The 21,991-nt window shown below is 44.4% G+C and overlaps 2 protein-coding genes across 7 annotated transcripts in view; one reads left to right on the top strand and one right to left on the bottom strand.

The window, feature by feature from the left end:
- SENP1 (SUMO specific peptidase 1) overlaps positions 1 to 10,273 on the bottom strand; it is a 42,293-nt gene extending 32,020 nt beyond the window's left edge. The window contains exons 1-5 of one of the 2 annotated variants that reach the window (XR_014788088.1): positions 10,162 to 10,273; positions 5,223 to 5,274; positions 3,549 to 3,679; positions 2,536 to 2,620; positions 1,487 to 1,649 (exon numbers count right to left, since the gene is read on the bottom strand). Coding sequence is in view for 1 of the 2 variants with exons in the window: in XM_084836647.1 (XP_084692773.1) it covers positions 1,487 to 1,649; positions 2,536 to 2,620; positions 3,549 to 3,679; positions 5,223 to 5,226 (383 nt within the window). In the remaining variant the exon portion in view is untranslated. The remainder of the gene's footprint in view (positions 1 to 1,486; positions 1,650 to 2,535; positions 2,621 to 3,548; positions 3,680 to 5,222; positions 5,275 to 10,161) is intronic. The other variant, XM_084836647.1, reaches the window with a different exon arrangement.
- An 84-nt stretch (positions 10,274 to 10,357) lies between these two features.
- The window catches only part of PFKM (phosphofructokinase, muscle), a 57,585-nt gene continuing 45,951 nt past the window's right edge, over positions 10,358 to 21,991 (top strand). The window contains exons 1-2 of one of the 5 annotated variants that reach the window (XM_084836646.1): positions 10,380 to 10,567; positions 12,566 to 12,622. Coding sequence is in view for 1 of the 5 variants with exons in the window: in XM_084836642.1 (XP_084692768.1) it covers positions 12,496 to 12,622 (127 nt within the window). In the remaining 4 variants the exon portion in view is untranslated. Of the gene's footprint in view, positions 10,573 to 12,428; positions 12,623 to 21,991 lie in introns of those variants that run through there. The other 4 variants (XM_084836644.1, XM_084836643.1, XM_084836645.1 and 1 more) reach the window with 4 other exon arrangements.

Raw genomic sequence — 21,991 nt, forward strand, 5'->3', positions numbered from 1 at the left:
CTCTCTCTCTCTCACACACACTCTCTCTCTCTCTCTCACACACACTCTCTCTCTCTCTCTCACACACACTCTCTCTCTCTCTCTCACACACACTCTCTCTCTCTCTCTCACACACACTCTCTCTCTCTCTCTCACACACACTCTCTCTCTCTCACACACACTCTCTCTCTCTCTCACACACACTCTCTCTCTCTCTCACACACACTCTCTCTCTCTCTCACACACTCACTCACACTCTCTCTCTCTCACACTCTCACACACTCTCACACACACACTCTCTCTCTCTCTCACACTCTCACACACACACTCTCTCTCACACACACACACTCTCACACACACACACTCGCTCTCTCTCTCACACACTCTCACTCGCTCTCGCTCTCTCTCTCACACACTCTCACTCGCTCTCTCTCTCTCTCTCACACACTCTCACTCGCTCTCTCTCTCTCTCTCTCTCTCACACACTCTCACTCGCTCTCTCTCTCTCTCTCTCTCTCACACACTCTCACACCACTCTCTCTCTCTCTCTCTCACACACTCTCACTCGCTCTCTCTCTCTCTCACACACTCTCACTCGCTCTCTCTCTCTCACACACTCTCACTCGCTCTCTCTCTCTCACACACTCACACACACACACACACACTCACACACACACACACTCTCACACACACACACACTCTCACACACACACTCACACACACACTCACACACACACTCACACTCACACACACACACACACTCACGGACAGAGAGCTTACCATCTTGTGTGCAGTCATCTAACCTAAAACATTTTGGATTTTAGTCACGAACGAACACTAAGATAGCATATCCTCTGCACCTGGAATTTTTACATACCATCATGAGAAAGCTCCAGTTTCATTGTGCTTTATTCAATTTATGCTTCTTGGGCTCAGTGATATAGTTCAAAACCTACTTTAAATTTCAAATAGACTAACACTCTATCTTACACAGATGTTGATGATTTTATAGGAGGCTGCAGGAGGAAGTTTCAAAACTGCCAGAACTGGCTGAAATGCAGTCCCATTAAGAGCTTACAGGTATTTCTTTATTGAATCCAACATTCAGAATTTCAACATTCTGCTGCTACTGACTACGCTCAGTCCTCATTGGGCTATTTTGGGGGTAGGGGTTCCATCCTTATTTGATTCTACAGGCCTTGTGGTTCCACCGAGCATACAAGTACCTCCCTCTTGTTTCTTAGTTATCACATTTTGGCTCCATTTGTGTCAGCACTGTGCTCAACTGTATATTTATACACTGATATAATATTTACTATTTTCTACGTGATTAAGTATTGGTTGATATATTTCAGGTTGGAAATGTGATTGTTCCTATTTTAAGTTTCTTGTTACTGTATATATTATGTACAGTCAATTTTACCTGTTATAGCCCAGGGCTGAAACAAATAGAAAATGATTAAGATGTTAAACACAAAACAAAACCGAGTGAAGCTTTATGTTGTACCTAGGACTCTTGCGTGTTTCAAAATATACACTGCGACTTGCTCTAGGCTTCTGTAAAACAGGACCCAGGTTAGAACTGCAACTCCTCCACTGTCCATTGGCACTTGTTCCAAATGTTCTTGGCATGCCAGCTGCTTCATAGCTCTCTGGGGATGGAGGTTCTGCTAGGATAAAGCACTGAACAGTGAATGAGAAGCCAGTAGCCTCACATCCAGGTTATTACAAAGCAATGTCATTGCCTAAAGTCTCATTGGCCTCTGGAGGAGTTCCATCCATGTACGTGACGTATCTTTTAGGTAGTGTCAAGTAATCTGAAAGAGACTATAGAGGTTTCAAATATGATTTCCAAAACATATTTTTGCAGGTGCAAAATCACAATCAGCTTGCCTCACTTTTAAGTAAACTGGGCTACCCTAATTGTGAATTGCTGCCTGTCTTTTAAGGAGAACCTGCATGATTGCCTACAGTGTAATCCCAATTTACACAGTCATCGGTGGGGGGAAAAACCTCTCACCTTTTAACCCAAGGACGGCAACTTGGCAGTTCATATACCAAACCCTACCAGACCTACCGAACTTTAAGGAAGGTATAGTAAAATGTTTGCCCAATTTTATACATAGTTTTTTCTCAGAAATAGAAACATTCTGCACTTCAATGTAACACAGAAAATCCAAAGAGACAGATACAATATGCATGTTAAGTGAACACGTACATATGAGCACAGCTCTGACCAGCTGCATGTACTCTATAATGGTGAAGCACTAACTACTAGTTGGGATCAGCTTTATCATGAAACCCAGGTTCAATCTGCATTGCAAAATAAATTTCTCACCCCTGAACCATAGTAAGGGACATTTCAAATGGCTTTCATCCAGTCTGCTTCACTGAAATGCATTCCTTTACTTAACCAACATTTTAGATTCAGCCATAAATTAAAGCAAGAATGAAAACGCACAGCACATGGGCATTTTCACTACAGTGCTAAAATCTGCATATATTTTGAAGGAACTTAATTAGTCCCTCAACCAAAGCCAATACAGTTTGCCTTACCTGAACAGTAACTGAAACTACAGGAGGCATTTCCAGTTGGACACGGGAACGGTTTCTCCAAACTGTCAAATTTGTTTGATAAAAACTGAACAAAGAAGAAAATAAAACTCAAAGGATATTCAAAGAAAGAATCACACCCGAAGAATGCTCTTCTCAATAAAGGCAATGAGCTTCAGCAGCACAAGTGAAACAAGAGTTGCAATATGTGTAGGACCTCTAGAATTTTGCTACATGAAAACCTCAGAACTGGTTATGCAAAAGCAAAGAACTGCATATTTAAATATGCAACATTCCAGGCATAGAAATTATTTTTTTATAGTATCACTTAGAACTGGATAACAGTTATGAAGAACTGGTAACAATTACTACTTAGAACTGGATAACAATTACAATCTTATGCGAGTTTAGACAGAAAAAAGCCTTCAATTCTCAGCATGCCCCAGCCAGCATAGCCCAAGCTATGCTGGCTGGGGCATCCTGGGAGTTGCAGGCCTTTTTTTCTGTGTAAACTTGCATAAGATTGTGCCTTAGGAGGGTTGGAAGGGCAGAAAATATTAGAAAGATGTGGAATTTGAGGAAAGGGTAGAAAGTAGTTTATAAGGTGCCACTGCTGCTTCTCCCAGCCAGCAGGATCACCCTGAACTTCAAGAGGGTAAGGCTGAAGACAATTAATGGGCCTTATTATTAGTCAGCCACAGGTATTTTGTGATAAATTCTGCAGCATTTCTTGCTATCATAGAAACCCAGGTGCCCCAAATAAAGATTCAACTAGCAGGAGATTGAAACATGTGACGCTCCATTTGAATAGCTGGAGAGGCATAAATAGGTCTCCAGCTTCATTACATTTGCATTAAGGAAATCTTGAAATCAAGTAATTGTTACAGTTCAAAGAGTAAAAATTAATCATATTACTTTTGATGCTGGCATGTCAGAAAGTCAGGAATTTATTCTTGAGCAAGCTATGTATTAAAAACATGCACAGGTAAGAAAGCAGAAGCTGCTGGTTCCCAAACCTTGTTGCCAGACAACGGAAGCTGATCTCCTGAGACAGCATTCTGTTGTTGAGGAATAGTGTTGAACACAGAAGTGTGATTAGCTAACACATAGTCTCCAGCATCCATCTTTATGCAATCAGCAGTTTCATCTGAAAGAAAAAGCTCCTTACCGTCTGATTCCCAAGAGGAGAGAGTGTATACAAACTAAGATTTTCACTGCTACAAGCTCTATTGAGAATTGCCAAAGGGCACAGGTAGGATTTCTATGGGGCAAATCCCCTGTGGACTATTGAGAGTTGCAAGAACAAATGGGAAAAAGCTGATTCAGAAACCAAAGAAAAACTAGCAGCACCAGAAAGAGGCAATTCATGAACTCACCTCACCCTTAAAACAACCTTCATGTAGAAATGAAGGTAACTTGGCTAACACATCAAGCAATCAAGTATCAGCAATGCTGTTGTATGTACTGCAGCTTGCAGAAATATAATATTCTGCATGGTTTTAGTAACTACCTTTCACTTCTCAGAAGGTACAACTTACATTCTTTAAAAAAAAACAAGCAGCATTTCAATGTATTCAGATTATGAGAAGCTAAATAGGAATGAGGGTAAAAATAATCCCTGTCTCTCATTCACAACCTTGATCCTATGGATTGGCTTTAACAGCAGGAAGACAACAGAATTTACGCCCCTATAGCTAAAGCCTAGTCATGTGTTTGTCAAGTGGAGAAAAGTTGAGTTTGTCCTCTCCTACTTGCCAGGAACCTTCTACCACACCTGCTCATTTAGTATGATATATACAGCCAGTATATGTTTGCAGTGGACTAAGAAAGCACATAGGATGTCAAGCAAGTGGCCCCTACCTCCTCCGTATGCCCCAAAAGTAATGTGATGTTACTATCCTTTCTGTATGGCAAGCATCCCAGAGCACAGTTGGGGAAGCCACTGTTAGGAGGACTGGGATAGGACTGGGGTCAGGTCCAAAAGCCGAAGCAAGGCATTACTTTGATGAGAACCTAATGCACAATCCTATAAACAAAGGATAGGGAATCTCTGGCCTGTAGGCTGAATTTGGCCTGCCAGGCCACCCCTTATGTGAGACTCTACCCAGAAGCACCCCCCACATACATACACAAGAAGGGAGAGGAGGCAGGAGAGCAACTGAACTGGTGCCCCAAGGAACACTCATTGAAGTCTCAGCTCAGTTGGTTTTGCTCCTCCTTCAGAAAAGGAAGGGGGAGCAAAGTTGGTGTGCAACTTAGCCGGTGCCTCGAGATGCATCTCCTCAAGGTGCTGGCTAAATCTGCTTTGCCCATCCCATGACTCAGCCAGTGCCTCCACAAGCAACTCCCAAAGGAGCTGGCTGAGTCTCATGCACCTGTGTGCATGCATATGTGTGTGAGGGAGGACAAGTGCATCGGGGGTGTATGCCAACAGTGGGGTGGCCCAATCCACTGCTGGCACGTGGCTCCTGATGTGCTTGGCCAGAATCAATTTGGCCCTTGGGCTGAAATCAATTACCCACCACTGCTATACACAGATGTGTCACCATAAGGATACTCCAGACTGGGCTATAAGGCAGGTTTGAACATGTCTGAATGTTCACAAAGGAATGATACTTTGTTGAGAAATTCTTTAATAACTTGAAAAATGCTATAAACAAAATGGGTTGGTGTAAAATATGCAGACTCACCCATTACTACACTGCTCACATAACTGACTCAGATCCTAAAAGCGTCAAGTGCCTGAGAAGAGATATAACAAAACACATTGTATTAAAAAAGGCTTCAAGCCAAACCCCATGCAATTTTTGCCTATTACAAATATCCCATTTTCTGAGTAAAAAGGCTCGAAGAGCTTTGAATTTCGGAAGAAAATGGTACTTGAAAAATTGAAAAGGGCAGACAAATCCTAACCCCTCTGAACAACTGCCCAAGGGGAGTAGGATGGGGTGGAGGTGCCCCCTGCCAGCAGGCAAGGCTGTGTCCCTCATGGAGGCACCAATTGTGCCCAAGAAAAGCTCTGTAGGAGTAACTGTACTGCTGGCCATGTTCCCATTGGTGGTAGGCCTCCAAACAGTGCATTCTGGGGGAAGCTTTGGACTCCATGGATCCAAGGCCCCTTTGTTGGGAAAGTCAACAGGAAGCTCTCAGGATTGTCACACACACACACACACACACACCCCTGCCAGCCTGGAGTTGGTATAAATGCCCCCTGCCCCCGAAAAAATTTGAATAAATGAGGGTGACATTAAAACAAATAAAAGATCCACATGGGAGAAAAGACAGCAATTCCACCCAGCCCCCAGCCAATGCAAGCCAGCAGAGCTTTGAAACTGGTGAACAATCTGCCACTTTGCCCCCCACCGCTTAGGATTGCACCAAAAGCATTGTTGTTGAGCACTGTATGAAAAATGAGTCTTCTACTTTCACAGTGAAAGACAAAGAACTCGAGAGTGTGCTTTAATATATTTATTTATTTCTTCCCTTCAGAAATTCAAAATCAAACATCATGGCTCATTCAAGCACTCATCCTAATTAGAAAAAGATGCACTGATAATAGTGTTTAATTTTGACTATAGTCCAGCATGTTCCACACTATACCTTAAAATGGCCACTGGACCTAGGGCTTAGGGTGTCCCATGGAATCTTGATAAGTTACAACAATGATTAAATGTGTAAGTAAGACTGAATGTGGACACTGTATAATTGTATACACCCTTCATCTGTTTACCAGAGTTCTACACTCTCCATCCTCAGACTACCAAAGTACAGGGGGAAAAATGCCTATGATACATCTGTAATACTTATATAATTTAGCCTTGAAAGCAACAACCAGGGATGGGGGGGGGGGGGAGGAACTGTTTTTCCCCTCAAAAAGAAAATCCTGTCGTGAAAAATGTTTCTTCTCCATGTCTTCAAAGTTTCCAGAAATAGAAATACTACATTTCTACATGAAATTATGGCAGGGCCATAAAGCTGCCCTCAAATAGATGTCAGAGTTTTCCTCCTAGTCTGTCACATTTGCTACCCTGTAATAACACTAGTGCCACCTTCCATGGGTATTAGCAACTCAGAAAATTTCCTGGGAAAGCATATTACTGTCCAGAGCTCTCTCCCATTATTGGCTACAAGAGGCAAGTTGTTGTGTGTTCCCCATCCCAGCCTGCAAAAAACCAAACCAAACCAGAAGGCCCAGCATATTGGTCTGCATCACTGAATCACAATCCTTCTGACTATAAGGACGTCAATCTAACTGATAAGACACACAGAGACTTGAGTTTGGATGATCATGGGGGGAAAAGAAGCTATTGTGACTTCTCCCCCCAGCCCCGCACTGGTTGTTTACATAATTACCCGTGCTGCAGCGTGGGTTGGCATGTCATGAAAACCCGGTGCATGGCAGGGGTGGCTTTGTAGTCACCCTACAATCCATGACATGCAGTAGAAGTTGTAGAGCAGGTATAAAGCCACCCCTGCTGCGCCGTGTTCGCCCAACCCGCCAACCCTCGCTGCAGTGTAGGTAATTATGTAAACAACCGGCACGCACGCATGGCATGCGCAGTGGGAGAAGCCATGACGGCTTCTTTTCCCCCTACGATTGTCCAAACATCCCCACTCTCTTGTATGTACAATGCCCCTGAAGTACAACTTGTCTATACTCAGAGCAGTATTACAAAACTAAGCAGATGAATACCTATCCCACACTCAACTTCACATGTTCCCTGATATAATTAAAAGTGAACAGTGAAACTCGTTTTTCAGGATGTGATCACCCATCTAATTGTTCTGCGTTATTATAATTTTGCAATGAAGTGAACTACTATGCTGTGCTGAAGACAGGTTATTTGTCAGAACAAGGAAGACATATGGTATGCAATTGGGTGTGCTATCTCCCCCTCCCAACCTAATTTTCTTATTCTGTTCTCATAACAAGGACAGTTAAAGAGTGGTAAAATAGGAAAATTCTGCCATTTTCACACAGATACTTTAGAGGAATCTTCTGATTCTACCTATGCTAACACCAGATTAAACACCACAGTCTATCTGTCCTCTCTCACTAAAGACCGGAAAGGTAGGAAAATCCTGAGAAAATTACATTTTCCTCCAGCACTATCATACAGCAGTCATATGATTAGGTCATCACAATAGATTCAAGAGACATAGCAGCAGGGGATATCAAGACAGACTTGCTATGCTACAGAGGAATCCACTAGGCCTTTGAGAAGGATAGACATAATGACAATGTAGGGACGTGATGTGTAAAAAAAAAACCCCAAACAGGGAACCACCAGGAGCAAGAGGAAATTCAAATTAACAAGCAGGAAGAAAGTCATACAGCTGATTAGTATCAGAAAAAATACTGAGTCTCAGGCTTGGGGGTTGCATTAGAAAAGATAGCAGAAGTGAACCATAGAGGAATTTTGGGTGTGGGAGGCAGAGAGTGGTAAATGTTAGGAATAGCTAAACAAGTGAGGGCAGCTGAAAATGCAAGGCACCAACAGAAACATTTTAGTGAACTAGGAAAGGTACACCTGCGCCCCTAGAATGAGGAAATATAAATGTGAAGGGAAGCAGATACAGAATGAGGTACTCAGTTATAAAAGGAAAGGAAGAGAAAGGGACCTTAGTTTACTGACAGAACACATGCTTTGCATGCAGAAGATCCCCAGTTCAATCCCTGGCATTTCCAGTTTAAGGAATTTGGGAGCAGATGATGGGAAAGACCTCTGTCTGGGACTCTGGAGAGCTGCCTCCAGCCAGAGTATATAATACTGGGCTAGATGGACAAATAGTCTGACCTGGTATAAGGCAGCTTCCGATGAGAACATTCAAGAGCTATCAGCAGTTAGAGTCACAATCTTACCCTCTTATTTCTTCAGTCTCTTATATTCAAAGAAAATTATAACAAATACAGAGTCTTCATTACAATACAAACAAAAGACATGCTGGAGCAGTTGTGTGGCATGACTCATTTTCCTTACTTGCAGGGAATGAAGTTATATTTTTCTAAAAGGGTAAATTATGTAAATAAACCAACATAGATATGGTTATTTTAGTATTTTTCCCCTAGGCCAGGAAGCCAGTAAGGTGCTGGCAGGGGAATTTAGAATGAAGTTATTAAGAACGTGGGTCAGCAAAAACTGGATAGATTTAATTGTCCCATCGAAGGCAGTGACTATGATGATTAAACTATTTGATGATGTTTTGGCATGGCAACTCTTAGTGTGCATAGGATTATCAAAAGTGGGGGGCAGGGGGACTCCCATAGTTAAAGTCATACTGTTGCAGCATCACAGAGTCACCTTCCAGTGTTCCCATCTGAACCTACTTTAAAATGACCAGATGCAACACAAGACAGACAGAGCTCCTGCACATTTAGCAGCTGTATGAAAGAGGGAATTTTGGCAGGTGTTCCTCATCACAGCATAATGCAGCAGGTTTGAGAAAAAACAGCACTTGCCAAAATCCTCACTACAACTGCAACTGTTAAAGGCATAGGAGCCCTGCCCTCCTTTGGTTTACCCTACTTTTCTACAGGAGATACCAATGACAACTGTAGCATTTGCACCGTATCTGTTGAGCATTCACAGCAATATCCACACATGATCTCAGTAAGCCTTAGAATAGCTTTATGAGGGAGGTCAGTGTTATAATCTTCATTTTGTGGACAGAGGGGCTACGTCTGAGAGAACAATGGCCTGTCAAAAACCACCTGGTGAATTCATGGTAGGGTTACCAAGTCTCCATTCTCCCATCCCAAGATGGGAGCTCTCTGAGCCTGAAAACTAAGGGGTGACACCTGCCAGAACAGAGGGAGAAACCTGGCAGGATGGGGTGGAGCCTGGCAGGATGGGGTGGAGCCTGGCAGTACCTGGCTGAAGAAGAGGATAGCGCCTGGAGTGTCAGGGACAACAGCCCAGCCATGCCCAGTGCCACAAGGGAAGAGTATGATGGACACAGGTGCGTGCATGTGTCTGAGGGAAGTTATTATTGTATTTATATCCCGCTTTTTTCCTCTTGCAAGGAGCCCAAGGAAGCTTACGTAGTGCTCCTCCTCTCTGCTTCATCCCCACAACAACCCCGTGAGGTAGGTTAAGTTGAGAGTCAGTGACTGGCTCTCATCAAACCAGGCAGAATACAGTCTTCTTCCCATCCCTTGATTCTAGCTCCTCTCCCTGAGGTTGTGCTCCTTCCTCAGACACCCCCGGGAGACACTACGGCTGCTACCTTAACCACGTTTGCTTGGGAGCAAGCAAGACCTATTGAGCACAGCGGGGCTTACGGCCAAGTAGCCATACGGCTAGGATCAGGGACGAGCAAAAACAAAGCCCGAGCAGTCCACTCACACCGCGTCAGACCCGGCGGCTCTACTTCGCGGCACAGGTGAAGTTCGAACCAGGGGCTTTCCCGCTCGCCGCTCAGTCGCGCGCGCTCTCTGCCGCTACACGAGGGCCTGACAGACTTGGGGCGCTAAAAAGTTAAAAGCGGGCGGCAGGGGCAGGGCGAGGCAAGAGGGCTCCTCGGGGACACGGGCCGGGCCTCGGTGGCGGAGGAGGAGGGAGGGGGACGCGAGGTGGGGGGAAGAGCGGTCGCCATGACGACCAAACCCAGCACCCCTCCCCCCCGTACCGGAAGCTAAGGCGCCGACCGGGCCGGGGGAAACTGAGGCGAGCGGCTCCCACACTCCGCGTCCACCAAACCGCCGCGCTCGTCCGCTCTTCCTTTCTTCTCGACCGGATTCGAAGAGGCGGGAACGTCGAGGCAACCGGAAGCGGAAGTGCTTTCCCGGCTGCCTTCTCCGGCCCGGTCCTGTCCCTCCCTCTTCCGGCAAGGAGGAAGCTGAGAAGGCGGCGGAGAGAACGGAGAACCCTGGCAGGGGCGGGGCCGAAAGAAGTGGGCGGGGAAACCCCGCCCCAGAGTCTTCGGAGGGAACTGGTAGGAAGACGGTGTGCGCATGCGCCCCTGGAAGGGCTGTCGCTCAAGAGGGGCGGTGCGTGGGCGTGCTCGCTTTGCTTCCACGTGTTTCTGGATGGTGGTAATGTGCGATTCTGCCCTGCAATAATAATGGTTTTGCTGCGGTTGTAGGAAGGGTAGAAGCGTGTGTGTGGAGTAGGCAGGTTGCTAGTGGCCTCCCCTCCTAGCTTAAAGCAGGCGCTCCGGACGTGGCTTCGGGTGGGTCAGATCAAAGGCGTTCCTAGGGGGAAGAAGCTTGCAAGCAGGGCATGAATGAAGGTCGCAGCATCGCGCCGTTTTTTGCGCCCACGCTCTGTTATTCAGAGGGACGCTGCCTTTTAGCATCGAGGCTCTATTTTGCCATCGTGCGTAGGATCATAGGACGCTGCCTTGTACCGTTTGGTCCATCTAGCCCAGTACTGTGGACATTGACTGGCAGTGGTCCTCCAGGGTTTCAGGCAGGAGTTTTTCCAGCCCTACCTGGAGAAGCCGGAGATCAAACCTGGGACCTTCTGCATGCAAAGCAGGTGCTCTGTCACGCTGACCTATGGCCCCTCTTGGAATGGTCAATACTGTTTAGGATCATAGAACTACTGGTCCATCACGCTCAGTAATTTTGTTATGCAGCCTGGAAGCAGCTCTCCAGAGATTCAGACATGGATCTTTTCTAGCCTTAACTTCAGATGCTAGGGATTGAATCTGGGACCTTCTGCATGCAAAACTTGCTTTACCACTAAGATATATGGCATTTCCTCAAGGAATATCTTGGCCATTCCTGTCCTTCCTAAATTTGTCAAATCCTTTAAAAAAATGTTATCTAAGGATGTGCTCTTCAGCCTGCTACCTAGCAGTAAGCCCTGTTGAACACTAGGGCTGTCTTCTAAATAAGCATGTATAAAATTAATTTGCATGTTTGTGCCCATCCCTACATCTGATGGGCAGAAAGTAGTGATATGCTGCCTGCACATAACGGTAACCAATTGGTTTAAAAACATGATGTCTGAACTCAGATCACTGGGTTGTTAGGGGCTAAACAACCCAGTGGTTAACTCATGGTATTTTGAGGCATGGCTGAGTTGAGAAGGGTGTGTGGATGTATTTGCAGAACAAATGTGATGGTGCGTATGAATCAAGGAAGAGGCTGGGAAGAAATGTCTTAGTGGGACTTTACTTGTATGTGGTCTGGGCAGAATAAGGTTGTTGTCCTGAAGGCCAGACTCAAGAGGGTGGGTATTCACAATTTTTTTCTGTAAAAGCAAAAAAGATGTTCTCCATTATAACCTTTATATCTATGCATTCAGTCTTTTCTGTGACACTTTGTCATAATCATCTAGCTAGATGGGGCATATTCTGCGAGTGATTCTTTCATCTAACTTGGATTTGTGCCATTTAACATGGGCAGGGGGGAAACCCTCACCATTTTATGTTCTCAAGATCCAGTTTTGCAAACACATGGTTTGTTTTGTTGCTAATGTAAGATCTATATTGCATATTAATCTATTTCTGTATGGTGTCAGCTTGGGATCACAGTGCCTACAGTATGTTTGCACTTTCTTGTATTCATTAGTTTTTCATACAGTTTCCTTTTCTACCAGGCACCCCCCTCCCCCAACACTAACAAATTTATTATGGCATATGCTTTTATGGATACATCTGATTAAATGAGCTATATACCATGAAAGCTTATTGCCAGAATAAATGTATTAGTCCTTAAGGTTACACAAGGCTCTTCGTTATTTTTACTGCAACAGGCTAACACGGCTACCCCTCTGGAAACTTTTATACTGGGCAATCACACCAATGTAAAAGATCTTCCTGATGTAAAAGAAGTAATCTTGTAAAGGTGAATTGGATTTTTTAAAGTTGCAAGGCAACATGACTGCGACATTTTCAATGAAAGGCCACAACTTTTATATCCACCAATAAGAGAGAGGTATAGCCGAGACAGCTGTCTAGAGGCCAGACATAAGATCTATAAATATCCTGCAGGGAAGCCCACATTTTCTGGTTATGTGGGCTCCGCTGGACCTCTCTGTAGTAGGGTCCAGTCTTTTCATTTCTGTGTCGCTTACATTCGCAGCTGTTATCTTCTTCTTTACCTTCTACTCATTCTCTGAAGAAAAAGAGGAGCAATCAGGTTGGTGCAGCTTCCTGAACTAGTTTTGTTTAATTTGCATGATAAAAGCATCTTGGGGCATTAGAACACTATGAATAGCTTCCTAGTGCTATTCCACTTGGAGGAAGAGCAAGCCTGGTTCAAATCCCTATTCAGTCAAGAGGAATACTGTGTGGCTTTGGGCTATTTGCTGTTGTCTTAGCCTAATCTATTATACAGGTCAGAAGGAGATTGAGAGAGAAAAATAATGTATTCTAGGTTAGTGCAGGAAGAAATCTTACAATAAATGGTCATGGTCACTTCTGTGGAATTATGGGTTTTCCAGCTAGATAAAAAGTGCCACAGTCTGCCCTGTAATTAATGCTAGAGAAGGGAGCTTGCAACCTGGTATAAACCTGATTCCATATGTGAGAATGCTGCATGGCAAATTTTGGGAGTTTGCAAGACGAGCAGAGAAGGTATGTTTTTTTTTTAGTGGTGCAAGCAGAGTATCTCCTAGTTCCTTTGTAGTTACGTTACTATGTGTGTGTGTGTTTTTTAAATTCACACAAGGATCTCTGCTGCTGGTTTAATGCAAATGTCTTAGTAGCTGAATGAGCTAATGAAAACAGAAGTGTAACACTAGGTATATGGGTAGAATTGGCACTTCTCAAGAAGAAAACAAAATATGTGAAGTGGTAACAGATGAGTTCAGTTGGGACCATTTTCTCTTCAGTTAGTATTCAATTTCCATATTCTTTTGCTAACACAGAGTCTTGTGTGAATTTGAGAACTCGCATAAGGTTTCATCTTTTTCCCTGGACCCAGGGTGCAAACCCCTCTCCCTTTCTGGAAGAGTTCCATCATCAGGGTGAAGCCATGGTCCTTTCCACTCTTCAGAGGAGAATGTGGAAGGCTTCAATCCAATTTATATGAATGGTATTTACTGATGTAGTGGGTTATGCCAGAATTGCCAACAGAGACCATGCCCCACAGTTTTCTTTAAAAGATTGTCATCCCCTGGGATTCTGAGAGAGCTGTTTAAACCACACCCCATTCTCTCCATTCACGCTGACCCATTATCTGTTTTTACTCGAAGATGGTATGGTCAGGTCCTCCTTCCCGCTGATCCTCCTGTTGCAAGGGTGAGTGCCCTCCGGATATTTTGGACTACAACTTCCATAATCCTTGACCATTGGCCATGCTGGTTGGAGTTTATGGGAGTGGAGTCCAAAACATCTGGAGGTCACCAAGTTGCATACCCCTGCCCTCTTGCCTGTTGAAGTATCTAGAAGAATGTCTGAAAACAAGGAGGTGTCTTTGACAGAGTCAGATCACTGGGTCCATCTTGCCCAGCACGTCAACTCTGATAGTTGTTCTAACTGGCGATGCCAGGGTAAATCCCAAGAATTGAACTCGGGATCCTATGCATGCAAAGCATGTGTTTTGTCTCTCCGCTGCTGCTCCTCTCTAAAGCAGAAAAGCCATGTGTCTGCTGTCTCTACGAGGATGGTCCAGAAGAACCTGCCATTCCTCACAAATGCATGCTTTTTGCTGAAGGGTTAGGAGATAGGCACAGGTGAGTTGTACTAGGTAGAGAGAGAGTGCATGCTGTGGGGTGGGCATCAGAGCTGCATTGAATAGAATTTATTCCAGCCTTTTCCCCCAACCTGGTGCCCTCCAGATGTGTGGAACTGCAAAGCCCATCATTCCCAGCCAGTAATCCTGGGGCTAACAGAGTTTTAAGTAGCAGTTATATGTTTGGTGTGCAATCTTGGGCAAGTTATGCAGCACGCATCATGCAGTGTACTTAATGCAGGGGCTATGCTGCTCCAGACAAACTGAACTTTACCAGTTTGGCATTGTGACAGGTTCATGAGAACAACTGCTGCTGAACAGGAATGCTGACTCGACATCAGTGGTTGCTCTACGCCTGTTGGCAAACTGCACCAATCCAAACGCCAGAGCTTCAGAGGATGAGCTACAAAACCACTAACTCAGGTTTCCTCAACCTGGTGCCCTCCAGATTTTCTGGACTACAGTTCCCAGCATTCTTGACCATTGGCCATGCTGGCCAGAGCTGGTGGGAGTTGACGTCCAAGCCATCTGGAGGTTGGGAAAGGTTACATTAACATATGGCAGACTTCCTTATAGTTCCAGGCTGGAGTTGGTAAGATGATACTGAATAAAGAAGGATGAGAGGGGAAAACCAGCAATTGTGACAAGATGGACCATATTTCCTGCATTAAAAGGTCTATAAAACCGCCAAAGTTCACAAAACTGACACACCCACAAAATGTACTGGCATGTTTGTTAACACATTCCTGTGTTGATAATTTGCAGCATATTGGAGGGTGGGGAGAAAAAACTACCAGTTTATGAAAACTTGGTCGCTTGTGGCAGAATCTTACTTGCCACAGGCAGCAAGGTGAGTGGCTGTTTACAAGCCTGCTACAAAAATTCTGGCGATAGAAGCAACCCAGGGATTAAAGCTGACATATCTTTTCCTGCCTGTCTGTCCTTTGCATCTAGCTCTGGTAGGACCCTGTATTAAAAATATGGAGTTATTTTTATTTACCTCCTGTCTTTCTGCATACATATTTTTGTAAAAATGATCAGTTGAAAATATTTAGATCCATTTGCTTAGGTAAGTATTTTCCACAGTTTTGGCACCATGGGTGGCACAGTGTTTTGTCCACTTAAAACTGAAGGCATGCTTTACATTCGTTAAAGGGATTCATATATATTTCTCAGTGAGCTCCCAGAACAATGAGCAAGTATCCCCCTTGCCATGGTAGGATAGTCCAGTTAATACTGCCTCTCAGTATCATGGTATCCTTTTTGCTCCATCAGTAAAGGCTCAGGGATGGGATTGCGCTTTGGGGGCAATGATGATTAATGATTGTATAGTGGAGCCAGGGCTCACAAGGATGCAGATGCCATCTGTCACCACCACTCATGCTTCCCTGTTCCCTCTGAGCTTAGCTGCAATCCTCACAGTAGCTGGGGGGAAATTAATTTTCCCAGCAACCATATATTGTTCCCTGTTGTAATGCAAAAGTATTTGGGGCTCAGTCTCAATTGGGCAGTTAAGACCCAGTTGCTTTATAAAAGACCTACTCCTGGTAGAGATGAAAACTGTTGGACAGGTTTGTTGATATGGATCAATACAGCTGCCTGAGTTTTTGGATTCTCCCTGGGGGTGTGGCTATGGGGACTGTCATGATGAGCATTTCTCCTTCCGAATTTACCACTGTACCACTGATGATGATACTACTGTGATTTCCCTGCATGTGGCACCTATAGTACTGGCTTCATCAGGGAGTCCCCGTGCATCTTCATTCCCTCTCCTGGGATGATGGAAGTGCCCATCTATTGGCAGAGTGAAGGACGGATCAATGCTGTGTGGGCCTGTTGTGATAAAGAATGGGGGATACATCTAACACGTTGGATTTTAATTCTTCAAGAGATGATTCTTGTGACATATTTGCCTGCCCTGGAACATGGTTTGGGAATCACTGGTCTAGATGCACATTCTAACTAGTTCAGCGTAACTAACAAGTCCCTCAGCAGACAATCCAGGAGCTTGCTTTTTGCCCTGCATCCAGAAGGTGGCAGCAGCATTTCTCGTCTACGTAATTCATGGGAGGACTGCTTTGCGCTGAACCAGTGACTTCATCGTCTTGTATTCATAATTGGTTTCTCCAAATACATGCCTAGATTTGACACATTTCCTAGAATGTGGGGCAGACTTCCCTAGCCGGAGGCCCTCTGGATCATGCTGGCTGAGGATGATGTGAGTTGTTGTCCAGCACACGTGGAGGGCACCAGGTTGAAGAAGGCTGTGTGCGAGGTGGCGGAATTAAGGGTTAGGAGCAGGGTGAATATGCTTTCTACCAACAAATACCAAATTAACTTTTGGAATACTTTCAATGATAGCAGTAGTACTTAGCCCAGTGGTGTACAACGTTGTCATGCATGTACCCCTGGGGTGCACAAGCTGTGGCCTGTGTGCCCCCAAAGTCTTAATGGTGGTCACCATGGGGCTAGCCTTCTCTCCCCCCGTCCCCCCGTGATCCTCATACAGACTGCAGCTAGCAGCAAGGAAAGCATGATCTGTAGAAAGATTGCAGGGATGTGTGTGCACGTGCAGTGTGCGTGCGTGCGTGCACATGCATGTGGCCCCCAACACCTGAGCCAGCATCACCCTGAGCCATTTGGCCCTTGGGGCCAAAAAGGTGGTGCACCCCTGACATAGCCTTGTACAGATTAAACCACATAATCAGATTACATTCCAACCAGGAAAGAAGGGGTACCTCCTAGGTAGCATTGAAGGCATGAAAACAGCCAACCATCATAATTCTGCACTCCAAGAAGCCAGATTTCACATAATTACAATTTATGAAAATGTCACACAAGTTATGCAGATATTATTTGATTGCAGTATTCAGTTATGTTTGGTTAGGAAAAAAAACCTGTTGAACATCAGCAGAAGTGACATTGATTTATTTGAAAGAATCCCCCTCAGTCCTGTACTGGGCTAAGTACTGTGGTGAGAAAAAGTTTATGAACCCTAATGGTAATTATGGAAATTCCATAGTTTTACCACGATAGCCTTCGTGAATCAAAACTAGTCCTTTTTAAAATATCCACTAGGGTTTATATTAACCAATTCAGTGTGTGGTGAAATAAAATGATGTATAAATTAGACAAATAATGAGTACTTAAGTGTCAGGGTATGTGCAAAAGTAAGTGGACCCCTGGTTGCATCAGCTTAATTAAAGGGAATAATTAGAATTTAAGTAATTAGGTAGATCTTCAGGGGTGCGTTTCGGAGACCCTATAAAAGGATTGGAAACTTTGTGAGTTTGGTCCTCACCATACAGCTGCATGGGAACACCTCATGCCATGATCAAAGACATCTCGGGACCTCAGAAAAGCATTTGTTGCTGCTCATCAATCCAGAAAGGGTTGCAGAACCATTTCTAAGGATTTTGGGCTCCACCAATCCACTGTCAGACAGATAGTCTACAAATGGAGGAGGTTCAAGACCACCGTCACTCTACCAGGAGTGATCGGCATCCTACCAGAATCTCTCCAAGAACAAACTGGCGCATCATCCAAGAAGTCAAAAAGAACCCCAGAGTAACTTCCAAGGATTTGCAGGCCACTCCTGCCTTGGCTAATGTGAGTGTTCATGACTCAATGATCAGAAAAAGACCGAACAAGAATGGTGTTCATGGGAGGATAGCCAGGAGGAAACTACTGCTCTCTGAAAGGAACATTGCGGCCTGTCTGAAGTTTGCTAAAGATCACATAGATGATCCCCAAGACTTCTGGAACAATGTTCTCTGGACAGATGAGTCAAAGGTAGAACTTTTTGGCCTCTATGAGAAACGTTACGTTTGGCAAAATACAACAACACTGAGTTCGAACAGAAGAGCCTCATCCCAACTGTCAAGCATGCTGTGTGGTGGGGGGGATGTTGTGGTTTGGGTCTGCTTTGCCGCCCCAGGACCTGGATGGCTTGCCCTCACTTACACAACCATGAATTCTGCCGTGTATCCGAAGATCCTACAGGAGCCTGGCCATCTGTCCAGGAGATGAGGCTGTACTGAAAGTAGGTCATGCAACAAGACAATGATCCTAAACATACAGGCAGATCCACAAAAGAATGGCTGTGGAAGGAGAAATTCCACCCAGACAGGACCTGAAGTGAGCTGTTCATGCAAGGAAGCCCTCAAATGTCACTGAGTTGAAGCACTTCTGTAAGGAGGAATGGGCTAAACTTCCTCAAAACCGATGTGAGAGACTGACCAGCAGTTACAGGAAATGCTTACTTGAAGACATTGCTGCTCAACGGGGAAGGTCCTGAATCTAAAGATTCATATACTTCTTCACACATAAAAATTTAATGTTGACTCAGTTGTGGATAAATGCTGAAATGTTTGAAAAGCATCATGTTTGTGTGGCGTCTGTTTAATTACATTATCTAGGATTATTAGGTTAGATTAATGTCTAATAACATTTTAGGTTGGAAATATGTGACAGTCCTAAAGCATTCACAAACTTTCTCGCCACTGTATGTTCTAGTTGCAAAATACAGTAACAAAAATGGAGAATAGCAAGAGTCATGATAGTTACAAGCAGGGGAGTCAGAATTAGGGAGCAAGAGTGGGGGCGGGGAGATAACACCGCAGAATGAAAAAGTATCTCACCTTCACCACTTGGAATTCTATCCCAGTTTGTTATTTTAATTTTGGATCTTTTAGTAGGCCTTGCCTTTGCCACCTAAGGTGCAATCCCATGCATATTTAGACAGAAAAATGCCCTACAACTCCCATGCTGGCTGGGGACTTTTTCTGTTTAAACATGCATAAGATTGTGTCCTTAATGCTTCAACAATGAGAGCTAGAAACTTGCTTTATTGTAAATGTAAAACATAGAATTTAGGTGTCTACCAGATACACTAGAAGCCAAATTTTGCCATGTAGTGAGCCAGTGTCCCTCATAATAAAAATGTGAAGTTAATCCACCATTGCTCCAGGTCTTTACTTGGAGGATGGGATTGTATTTTCAAAAGACATGTTTTCATCTCCCCTGGGGTATCTTGAGCGAAATCAGCCTCCCCGCAACCTGGTGCCCTCCAGATGTTTTGGACTTCAATTCTTGTCAGCCCCTGGCAGTATGGCCTATGGTCTGGAATGCTGGGAGTTGTCATCCGGAGCCTCTGGAGGGCACCAGGCTGGGCTAAATGGTCACAGCGGGGTCTTGTTACCCGAAAGCGCGGGAAACAGACAACAGTGGTTCATCATCAACCTAGTGGTTGTGACCTGGAAAATAAGAATTAGATGTCTTGGTTTCCTAGCAATATCATGGCGAACATTCTATGACAATTGCCCACAGAGGTAGAGAAGTGGCAAAGGTACCCACAATCATGGAACCAGTTTCTGAGACAGACCTTCTTTTTCTGAATGAGCCTGTGCCAGGAATGTGGGAAGCACGATGGACTGTGCTAGGTAATAGACTGAGCAAGGGGTGGGGGCAGCAATAGAAGTGCTCTGAAGATGGAATGGGTGAGGGAAAGCCTACGGGCTACATCTATCCTGCCAAGCCTATCTCCGCAGAAAAGAAGCAGAAAAGTACCTGCTCCCATATAATATCTCAACTGGCCTGTGGATTACTTGCCACATACTGGCTGCATGCACCTATGCAAAGGGAAATTTGCTAAGATCTTGAAAGCTGAACCATACCCTCTGTATGGTATGGTATGGCATTGCTTTCCCGATGTAGTCATACAGTTTCCATTCTTTGACTATGCAGGAGAAAATGTTCCCTGGAAAGTTAAAATATCTGCAAAGTATGCAGTGTCTATATTATAAAAATCAGGGATATCAGAGCTCCCTGTTCTCGGGGGTAGTTACGTTAAAAATGTGATTTTAAAAAATCCAAAATCTGCAATTGGACAATACCTTTATTAGTACCACAAAAGATTATGCAAGGTTTCAAGTTCTCCAGAACTCTGCATCAGGCTAGGTCCGCCTTATCCAACCTGGAGCTCTCCAGGTGAGCCAGAGATCCCAGCATTCCTGACCACTGGCCATGGGTGGTGCTGATGGGAGTTGAAGTCTAAAACATCTGGAGGGCACCAGGCTGGGGTAGGTGATGCAACAAGCAGGGGTGGATGGGAGAAGTAATGGAAAAATATTAAGAATTAGGGCAGAGGTTGTGCCCATCAAGTCTGCAGTTTAGACTTGGTCTCTAAATGGAGATTGCAGACTGAATGAATTAGGGTGCAATCCTATGCACGTTTAGGCAGAAAAAAGTCCTACAACTCCCTGGGAGTTGTAGGACTTTTTTCTGCCTAAACGTGCATAGGACTGCAACCTAATTCATCCAGTCTGCAATGCTGGGAGTTGTAGATTTTTTTTTTCTGTCTAAACATGTATAGGATGGCACCCTTAGTCACTGACAGGTGTTGGAGGTTCAGATGACACCTAGCACTCTAGGTGTGATTCTAGATTTAAAATGTGGAGGTACATATTGTCAGACTGTTTGGGCATACTTTAAAACAAGTTAAATGTTTGTCTTTTCTGTGAGCAGGTACAATAATTTTAATTTTGCACAAACAAAGGCATACAAATGAAATGGAGTAGCTGCATCTTCTACATAAATACATATAGAACTTTGATTACTTTGTTATTTTTCTTATTTTCTAAAAAGAAAACAAGCCCTACCTGTATCCTCTTAATTATTAATTATTTTAAATAAAACAACAAGCCTTTTGCGCACTTAGCTGGGAGTAAGTCCCTCTGCAATCAGTGGAGCTTCCTTCTGAGTAGACATCTAGGATTCTACTGTTAGCTTTTGCTACATTAACCCCAATAAATAGTTTTATACTTCTTTGGCTTACTTGCAATTTGTGTGCTGATTCAAGCAAAGTTCATAGATGGTGCCCAACTTAAGCCATAGTAAATTTGTCTTTAAGGCAGCGGGGGCTGGTGGCTCTGATTTCAGTGGGGCTGTGCACCCAGTCTGGATTTCAGCCAGAACTCTAAAGAAGCTATTCAAGGTGCTGAACCCTATCCTCAACCTAGGTTCAGCATCTTGGATAGCTCCTTTAGAGTTCTGACTGGTTCTGACTGAAACCCAGGGTGGATTCACAGTCCCACTGAAATTGCAGTCACCAGCCTCCACTGCTTTAAGGCACGATAAGAATCTTTGTTGTTTGTGCTTGAACAGTCTAACATAGCTACCCCACTGGAAAATGCATTTTAAATCATATGTATAGAGAGCTCCGGAATCGAAGAGCTTATGAATTCTACAAAGTAGTGAAGTGCAAGGGAAGGGGATGAAGAATCCCGCACCAAATCATGTCATAATCCTAAATGGCTTAGGACCCAAATATCTGAGGTTGCACCTCACCCTTGATCAGCTTGCCTGGGCTTTAAGACTGTCAGAAGAAGCTCTTCTCCAACTACTGTTGGCAAATTATGTTAGTTGTGTGGAACACCATCTCCGTGGAGGTGTTACTGGCAGGGAGTTTATATTCTTTTCAGGGTCAGGGTCAAAACCTTTTGTTTGCCCAGGCATTTTAAGCTGGTTTATCTTCATCTGCTTGATGTGAGCTGTCTGTTTTATGTATTTCCTGCCTTGTATTGCAGCAATTCAGGGGTGGAGACCTTCATTCCGGGGAGCCAAATCCAACCCTCTGGGGTTCCTCTAATAGCCACACCCTTTCCCCCTAGGCCCCACCCTTTCCCCCTCCAGCCACCAATCATTTGGTGGTTTCCTAGTACGTGTGCATTTTTTTTACCCATTCTAAAAGGTTGAAATGCCTCTCCTAAGGCTTCGTTACCGGCAGAAATTGCTTTAAGCTACAATATGCTGGGTTGTTTTTCTATTTTTGGC

The sequence above is a fragment of the Heloderma suspectum genome, chromosome 2 (assembly GCF_057233095.1).
Source record: "Heloderma suspectum isolate Gila_16-S chromosome 2, 16-S_ref, whole genome shotgun sequence".
NCBI lineage: Eukaryota > Metazoa > Chordata > Lepidosauria > Squamata > Helodermatidae > Heloderma > Heloderma suspectum.